The sequence below is a fragment of the Ochotona princeps genome, chromosome 11 (genome assembly GCF_030435755.1).
Source record: "Ochotona princeps isolate mOchPri1 chromosome 11, mOchPri1.hap1, whole genome shotgun sequence".
NCBI lineage: Eukaryota > Metazoa > Chordata > Mammalia > Lagomorpha > Ochotonidae > Ochotona > Ochotona princeps.
The window spans coordinates 65,579,970-65,589,472 of NC_080842.1; the positions used below are offsets into that span (position 1 = coordinate 65,579,970).

The 9,503-nt window shown below is 46.1% G+C and overlaps 1 protein-coding gene across 12 annotated transcripts in view; it reads left to right on the plus strand.

Annotated features, from left to right (window-relative positions):
- Positions 1 to 9,175, plus strand: part of LDB2 (LIM domain binding 2) — a 340,789-nt gene extending 331,614 nt beyond the window's left edge. For 3 of the 12 annotated variants that reach the window (XM_058670284.1, XM_058670283.1, XM_004579197.4), the window contains 2 exons: positions 2,258 to 2,409; positions 7,865 to 9,175. In XM_058670284.1, the coding sequence (XP_058526267.1) occupies positions 2,258 to 2,409; positions 7,865 to 8,095 (383 nt within the window). In that variant the 3' untranslated portion in view covers positions 8,096 to 9,175. Of the gene's footprint in view, positions 1 to 2,257; positions 2,410 to 4,883; positions 5,027 to 7,622 lie in introns of all 12 variants that reach the window. The other 9 variants (XM_036496891.2, XM_004579200.3, XM_058670285.1 and 6 more) reach the window with 9 other exon arrangements.
- The last annotated feature ends 328 nt before the right edge of the window (positions 9,176 to 9,503 follow it).

Genomic DNA, 9,503 nt, shown 5'->3' on the forward strand with positions numbered 1-9,503 from the left:
TGCTGGTAACTGGCCAGGAGCACCATATAAAATGAAGATAGCACATTTATCCAAGTGCATCTTCAGAAGTCAGAGAAAATATATGCTATTTTTCATAGAATGTTGCATCCCCATTCTGGGAAAACTTCATAGCTTCAGAACATTATTTTTCAGATTAATGCAATGTTCTTCATCTTGCCTTTTCTCAAATGAAATACTTATTCACTCTCCACTGCTTTGAACACCGACATTTTTTAACACATGACAACAAAATTAAGATATCATTTATTCATCCAATAATTACTTACTGAAGCTGTTGAAAGCAGAGGCTCTGCTCTACCCATTGGGGATATAAACACTGGATGAAACAGTCAGAAATGTTGAATTCTTGCAGTGACCTTTTGAGATCCTTATCGGAATCCCCATCTCACAATGTAGGGGTTGAGACTTGGCAGCATTGTTATCCGAAGTTGGTCTCATGGCTAATAAATAAAGGAGGAGCGTGTCACAAAAGGCTTTGTGCCTCCAGAATTCATAGTTTTACTGCCACAGCTTCTGCTGCCAATGGAAGCGATACGTTTACCAAGAATTTCATAAATACGATACAAATAAATACAAGAAGTAGCCAATTTGCATTCTCAAGTCAAAGAAAAAAGACGCTTGTCAGCATAGACATGGTCACTAATAGTGTCTGGAAGGGCCTTCCCAGCTCCTCCGCTGATGTGGCGAGCTGGCCCAGGTCCACTTACTCCTTCCGTCACCCTCCAGAACAAGTGCCCACAGCCCTTTTAAAAGGGACAGTAGACTCTGGTGAAAAGGTTTAGTATTAAGAAAAAGTATTTTGAAAGAAAAAATGGGAGATGTGTAGAAACATTAGATATGTAATATATATCACATATAACATCATATTGCAGTGTAATACAATCCTTGCTTCCTCAATAAAGTCGGGATTACCTTTGTAGACTAAGGAGGATTTTTTCCTTTTTCCTTCATAAACCATATGAGTGTTTGAAGGCACTAGACCAAGGCCCTCTCATCTACTTTGAACGTGGCCTTGGCATACTTCCTGTCCCATTAGAGTAAAACCCATAAGAGGGTTAGCAAAAAGCATGATCTTCCTTGCCCTTCCCAACATATTCAGTACCTGAGAATGACTGTTGAAGATACCTCATTTATGAAACAAAGATGATAATAATGTGCTTGTTTAAGAAATCCTTCAGAATGTAAGCTAGTTAATGCACAAAAAAAATTAAGAATGGTGTCTGATATTGGATAAAGCCCCGTGTAAAATAAAGAGCTAACAAAACTTGATGCACACCTCCAGGGGACCCATATTTGCACTAAGGTGTTGCTCCACCCTTCCAGTCCCGAAACCTTTTTATCTGTTTTAGCTTGCCTTCGTGAATGCAGCAATGATACAAGACTGCCACATTTCCCCAAAGCATTTTGGGAAGTCCTGGGCCTCATCGAACAGCAGAGCCCAAGCCAGTGCATATTCCTCTGAATCTGGGAACCCCTTAGCTTACTGGTGTCCTCTGATTTGAGTTATGCAAGTGTACTAGAGGTAGGCTGCAATACGCCACTGGGCCGGTAGGGGATGCTGTTGTGCACTGGCTAGCAGATTCAACGTTCAGGCTCCAATTTAACCTCTGAGGTTTCCTAGGGATTCTAAGAATCCTTCCTTTATTATCAGGAGATCAGGAGGGAAGAGAAATCCCAAACTCCCCAGTGGTAGTGATATGTTAAATTCAATTATGAAAGAGACACTTATGGTTTCCTCTTTTTTTTCAACAATATTTTTTGTGGGTAATACCATTGTTTCCACACTAATATCATCATTTCCCCCCTGTATCTGGGGTGAAGGAGAAACAAAGGGAGAAGCCCCACCCAGCCTCCCACCCACCCCAGGTCCCCGATGTGAGGCATGCTCCGAGGGTCCTGCTCAAGCAGTTTTGATGGTCCAACAGTTCTGAATTGCTGCCAATCTCGCCGTTCAGTCGCAATGGTGCAAGCAAAAAATTAGAGTGATTTCCTCTTAAAATGTAGCATTGAGTTAGACACGGTCACTACAGAAAGAACAATAGAGCGAAAACCATTTCATTATCCAGAGAGAGAAGAAAAGAATTTCACACACTTTTGTGTTCAAATCAGCAGATCTCTCCCTTTTCTTTGCAAATTTATATGAAATGGGGGAGAAAAACATACACAGGCTGCTCGTCCATGGTTCTTTCTGGTGGTCAACCTGGAACTGACACTGCCACCCTTATGCTTATTGCAGCAGAACCCACAAGGCAACCGACAACCAAACGGAGAAAAAGGAAAAACTCCACCAGCAGTACGTCCAACAGCAGCGCCGGGAACACAACCAACAGCACGGGCAGCAAGAAGAAAACTCCAGCAGCCAACCTGAGTCTGTCCAGTCAGGTACCTGTAAGTCTCGCTTTCATTTTAGGCCTGAAATCTGCCCCCTACCCATCTCCCAACACAGGAGGCCTGTGCCGAAGCCTTCTTTAGCTGCAGGAGCCTTCTGGGCCTGTGGGATGGTGGTAGGGGTTGGGAGGTGGCTGTGGAGATGGGAGGGGGGTGGAGGAACCCTGTCCTGGAAACTCTCCCCAGCCACCTGGGATGGGGAGTATTGGAAGTCAGTGCTGCAATGGGACCGGAAGGAAAAAAGCCCTCAGTCACAGACGGGACATTCATCACTTCAACTTTACTTAAAATATCACTTAGCAACCTGCCTGGTGGGATCTGGTAACCTCTTGGTGGCAGCAGGGCAAACCCTGCTTGCCACAGGAAGCTGGTGCCCAGCACTCAGGACCAGAACTCTAACTTGCCTGGGTCTTCCCAACATGGACATCCCAACATGGGGCTAGGAGTCAAGTCGTTAACTCGCAGCCACTAAAAACGAACAGCCAAGTGTGTTTCCCTTTGCCCAACTCCCTGACTCTGGAGACGCTCAGCCCCTGGCTCCATCTTAGCTGTCTTAGTTCCATCACTTTTTCCTTTCATTTCTGGGTCTTGGCAAAGGCTGCTTGGCCAGGGTGTTACTTGAACTCTGAAAGTGCCAGTGGTGGTGTACCACGCAGGATCTTTCTTCCTCTCAGTGTCCCCTCTCCAACTCTGTTTCTGCCTCCTGCCTTCCATTCTGCTAGCCCTCTTTAGCAGGCCTCCAGCTGCCCTAAACATCTGCTGTCCCCTGCCCCACCATGGCTCCTTGTGGGTTTTCCTTCTTTGCCACCCCTGTCACATCACCCTGTCTCCAAGTACTTGATTGTTGTTTGAATATGACACTTTCTTGGGGCTTTACCCTCTAGATACGATATATTTAGAAAGTGTACCCTACTTTCTTACTTCCAGCAACAGACTCCATTTGATCTCCATCTTTCTCACTTTCCTCCCATTTTGTCTGTGGTCCTCACCCTTCCTCTCCTGGTCCTGTTCCTTCTCTCTCCCTGCAAGAGTAGACCTCAGCACAGGGAGCTTCCACTCACTTCTAAGTGTGCCTTTTCCAGTATTTCTCCACCCACTTTTCATAGGTCAGTACTCTGAGGGCCAAAACCAAGCCCATCCACCCCCTGAAAATTCCTTACACAACTGGGACTTCTCCCATCCTTCCTAGACAGGGAGGGAGAAGGAAGGAGCTCCTGGAGACACTGGGCAGCCTGGAAGGAGCCATCTTCATGTCAAGACCACTAGGACTCGTGGGCATTGGACAAAGAACAGAGTCTTCAAATGGCCCTCTGGTTACGCTGATCACCTCCCTGAAGATCAAGGGCAAAATCTAAGCAGAAGAAATGAATTTGTTTATTAAACTACCAACAGTTATGCCCATTCCTGGTTAAGTTGGGAAATGTGTAGAGAGAATAATTGGATGTATGGAAATCGACCAAGAAAGATCTCACCAGTAGCCCATTTACTCTCTGAATTCTGGAGTTTCAAAAATTAACATTTATCAGCTTCCTGTAGCAAAGGAGTAAAATGTCTTCCAGAGAATTCTGGAGCCATGGCATTGCTACTGAAGGGCACAGTCACATGGCTCAGATTCTTAGGCCACGAAATTATGTACGATCAGCGTGAACCCGTTTAGAAGAATATACTAAGAATTTTAAATCTTTTGGAATTAAAAAAAGGAATTCAAGCATTTAACAAGTGTTTTCTGCGCTCCTCTTACGTGTTCCAGGCTATTCTAGGTATTTGTAATACCAGGATTTAACAACAGCTTAAAAGAACCAAGCCTTGTCACTGAAAAGATCCCAGGTTAATTGAGGAATGGCGAAGAGGTATCCTAGGATTCCAAGACCTGAACTGGAGTTAGTAGGTCATCCATTAGTGATGCCTGCCACAGGTGTAGAATTTGAGAGTGGCAGCCCACATGTGCATTCTGAGACTTACCTGATCTCGTCAGAGTCATTTCAATTCTTTTATAGAGCATGTTTTTAAAATGTACTATGTTATGTTCCTGTCCTCTGAACCGATAATTGCATTTCGGTGATGATTCTGTCTCCAGGGGTCTTTTAATAAGCTGTGACCTTGGAGATCCTTTAGGAAATCATAGTTGAATTTCAGCACTGTGCCTACACTTTGCAAGTTGGAATCAAGTAAAGCTTGCAAATGAGTCAGAGAGGCAAGGAAGACAATAAGGCTGTGAAAACAGGCCAATTCCTGGGTGTTCTCGAGTTGAGTGGGTGTTGAATGATCAGCATGAGATGGCCCGGAGTGGTCACATATTCTAGCCCTGCCTTTGAACCATCAATATACTCTTACTGGTAGAGTAGAGGATCCCTTGCAGGCATTAGTGGCTTGCCCCCTTGACCGTAGCTGTGGTTTGTGGTGTGTGGGGAGGGAGGTGGTGGGGACAGGAGTAGGGTTTAATCCTTGGCTTCTGCTTCTCACTCCATGAGCAGGGGCTAGGAGCGATCCCGACCTGCAGCCTCAACCCTGGGAGGGATGGAGACCTGTGTCATTCAACAGCAGTGACCCCTTCTGGCCAATTTAAGGAGAAGCATTGAGGGGCCCTGAAAGGAGTCACTTCCAGTCCTCCTCAGAGGTTGGTGGTCCTTGCACGGGGGATGAGTGAGAAAACAGAGTGGGGAAAGGCTGGTGGCATCTCAAAGTGGGCTTTGTGGGGGAACTAAGGGTATCGAGCTGCACTCAGGGGCATCCCTGCTGCCTTCTTGGGGACACACAGGACAGAGATGGGAAGGAAACACACTCTCACTCCAGCTGTGGGAGAGATTCCTAAAGACCTGGAGGTGTGGGGGATGTGCTGCTAACATCCCCAAAGCAGAGGTAGCCAGGCCTGTGCCCCATGTCTGCACTTGTTTTCCGTGAGAAAAACAAAGAGCAGGGTGTCCTTATCCTAAACCTGAGCTTTGGAAAAACCACACGGAAACATGTGCATCGTCCCGTTGGTGGCTTCTGGTTTCTGTGTGCCAGGAATCCTTGTGCATGTCTCTTTTATGACTTGTCATCTATCAGTCACACACTCACACACACACACACACACACACACACACACACAGTTATGTTCCAACCAGGAGTATCTTGTGATCAGGAAAGCAAATGTGACATTTCTTTGAGATGCAGGGTACCTAGGAATACCTCTTCCTGGAAATCCCTTCCAGTTGTTTCTGGAACAAAAACAAAAAACTCACGACCTGTTTCAGTGAGCCCCGCTGGAAACGATTCGAACCACCATTTTCCTAACACTTCTCTTGAAAGACTCTTCTTTCCTAACACGAAGGCATCTGCAGTAGCGGCAGCTTGTCCTCTGGCCTGCTTCAGTTCACTGCTTCTTATTTTTCTGCGCTGTTTTCAAACCAGGCTTATCTCCTCCAACTCTCTGAGCCTCACTGTTGGCCTTGGAGACCCACACCAAAGGCTCCCACACCTTCCTCCTGTCCCAAGGAGCCACGGCCCTTCGAGGGCTGCTGTGGAGAAGCGGGACGTGACGTGAATGTTCACGCCGCGCTCCGGACAGTCCCACCCAAGTTCTTCCACCTTCCTATGACTTCTGATCATCAGCACTGTGCTCTCCTAACTGCCTGTGTCACTGAGGGGCACTTTGTTACCAATCAAGAACATCCTCAACAGCCAGCCGAATAACCTTTCCACGTCACCTCCCACCATCATTTTTGCCAAGGGCAGTGTGTGTTTCGCATGTCACCTGAAGCAGCCTTGTGAGTCTCCTTATGTGTCAGCATCATTTCTGCTTCTTCATTGCCTAATCCGTGTGTTCTTGGAAACGCTCAGCTCAGTACCCCACAGGTACTTCCATTGCCGTGTTGACCAGCTCACGTGTGAGGCATTTACTCTATCAGGGACATTTACTTTTTTAAAAAAATCATTTTTGTCCTTGCCCTGGAATGCCTAAGTTAGAAAAGCATGACTTGGACACCTACAAACTGTCTTCCCTCATTGGGGGCGGGAGAATAAACAAACAAACAAACAAAATCACATTCCCATCCCAAAGTAGACTAGGTGGTAATTAAGAGATTTTTCCACTGGGATCCTTCTAGCCCTTCTCCTGACCATAGTTTCTACTAACCTGTCCAGGAACCCTCCTCTCCATGGGCCCCCAGGGAAAAGAATTTTTTGTGCATTCAATCCAAGCCTTTGCTTGAGTCAGCCTCCCTCACAAGAAAATGCCTCCTTCCCTGTGCAACAGTGTCCACCCATCACGCCTTCTTTCCTCCTTGGAGACTGAGAGCAGTTGCTTGTTTTGCTGGAGTCTCTGCACTTTGGAGTAGACTACTGCTCAGAGCTTGGCCAGAACAATGTGCCCCACTGGGACCCTGTCTCAAGCCCGGGTCACCCTTCTACCCCATGGGGTTTCCTCCGAACAGAGGCCAACGCTGTGCCCAGAGTGTGCGTCCTCCCAACTCCCCACCCCAATCCCTGTGCCTCTCCAGCTGTGGCCTCCACAATTCTCACAGTTCCAGTAGGTGGCTTCCTTGTTTGCACAAAAGGACAATTTGTACTTAACAGGAGTGATTGGAGGGATTCTTCTCACTCGCTTCTGTGTCTGATGGCGATCAGCATCGTCCATGTAATTATAATTAGCGCTCTTCATCTTCCTTCATGGCACCAGCTGAACACACTGGTTTCTCTTTCCTGCCCAGATTGGTAGCAGGGTTGCCTGTGTGGGGATAGGTGACAGGCACCATGAAATAACAGATGGTAAATTCAGGGCTTGTTGGCAATCAGCAGGTTTTTGCTAATGACTTAATTAGCTATGCAAATTGTCAAATCAGTGTGAACATTGTTTTTATCGAAAACTTTACCTAAATTAATTACCATAATTAAGTAGCAGAATGTCAAGGATATTGGCTGCATAAAAGGGCCTGGCTGAGTAAGAAAAGAGAGATTCTGTCTTCAATTAAAATGTATGCCATCTTTGGGACAGAGAAAATCCCATTTGGAATGAGTTGTGTGAATATGGCAGAACTGCACCTTCCGCGGGTCCCCGCTGGCCGCTAGTCTCCAGAGAGGCTCTCAGCCCATCAGTACAAGTGGCGGCTTTTTGGATGGATTGCAGAGCACCCAGCAGAAGGTTCCACAGCCCTCTCCAGAGTCCCCAGTGTCAGCACGTTCCAAGCGTGGATTTTTTTAATTTTGAAAAATCCATTTTTTTATTTCTGCAGATTGCTAGCATTGCTCGTTCTCCGGTGTCAGGCTGCGCACTAAGGACATAAACTCGCGTGGTTGTTACACATCAGGAGGCGATGTTTAGTTCCCGTAGAAATCACATTTGCGTCTTGGCCCCCCGACATTGAGACTTGACCCCGTTGTCTGTCCTAGATCCCCCAGCTCCTCCCACTGTTGTTTTAAGCTGAGCTTCTCTCTCCCAAGGTTTCCCTGTAATAATGTCAGCTGCTGTTCACAGGATGTGATGGTGGTAGGAGAGCCAACTCTGATGGGAGGTGAGTTTGGGGACGAGGACGAAAGGCTAATCACTAGATTAGAAAACACGCAATATGATGCGGCCAACGGCATGGACGACGAGGAGGACTTCAACAATTCACCCGCCCTGGGGAACAACAGCCCGTGGAACAATAAACCTCCTGCCGCTCCAGAGACCAAATCAGAAAACCCCCCACCCCAGGCTTCCCAATAAGACCTGCGATCCATCTCGGTCGACACCTGAATCCACTGTCGATAGGTCCCATCGCAATCTTTACTTACAGGAGAGGAAAGAGGAGAGATGGGAAAAAGTTTCAAGCAAATACCTGTTTCTGAACCACGGTGATCTGACTTTTTTTTTTCTCTTTAACTGAGAGGAGCATTCCAAAAACGCTTCAATGACCGTTCCTTACAGGCCTTCGCAGGCTCTACAGACACGGGCACTGAAAAGAAAGAAAAGGCGTGTGGGTCTCCTGGCACGCTGCGGACTGTGGGCTCGTGTTGAGTTCCTTTCCATGCATCCTCCCAAGGCCAGGTTGTCCATCCGTGCCCAGTGCTCAGGATCCCGATCATAGCCGAACCCAACTACAGATGACTTTTTAATCTTGTAAAATATTTTCTGCTTTTTGACTTGCATCTGAGAGTTTCTTGTTTCAGTAAAAAAAGAAAAGAAAAAAAATCAGCTTTGGGGAAGTAATTTAAATGTATCTTTTTCCTTTGCTTCTTTACATTTTCTTTCATTGGGCAGCAGTGAAGAGGGCCCATCCGGGTAATTCATGGTCAAGGTGATGTTGATTGGTTCTTGAGTCTGAGTGGGTTCAATTGAGCCCAAGTGCTGAAACAAGAAATGTCTTTTTGTCCCTGGCGACACCAAGACAGAATGTTATGTAGAGAGACCAACTGGACCTTGGGGATTTGTATGCATTTATGAAGTTGCTGTTGATGCAAACACTTTAAGCCATGTAATCCATTAATTTAGTGGGCAGTTTCATAAAGCTGAAACTTTTTTAAAATTTTCATTGTATCTGAGTTGATCGTTCTTCCTTTTCATAGTATATTTCTTGTATACTATTTTGTAAAGCATTTACCTGGCTCTTTTACAGGGAGTTTTCTGTTTGGGCAATTCCAGTGTATTTATGTGAAACTTTCGAAGATAACTAATTTTTCCATTGGCATATTAATATGTTGCTCCACTCATGCAAAGACACAGTGGTTCTGTGTGTTATAAAACAGCTGTATTTTATGTATGCTTTACTGGTAAGTGTGCCAATAATAAACTGTGTTAACGACCAAAGCAAGTGAATCTATTGGTTTGTGTGAGTACATGCACATGCAGCAATCTGTCCATGTTTGTGAGAGGGGTTGGGCTTCGATTTCATGGTCAAATCCCAAGTGGAGTAAGTCACAAAAGTTGCATGGGGCCAAGGCCACTGTACTACCCATTGTACACTGGGACCTACCACACTCACACAGAAGCTATGCAAAGCAGATTGAGGCCTTATAGGAAGGTGGCAAGAGATGACAAAAGTCTTCACACACTGCTCAGGAGAGCTGCACAGGACAGGCTGTGCCTTGCTCTGAGGTAAGAGACCCCAGAAAGCTACCTGCCTTGAGTTTTCTAG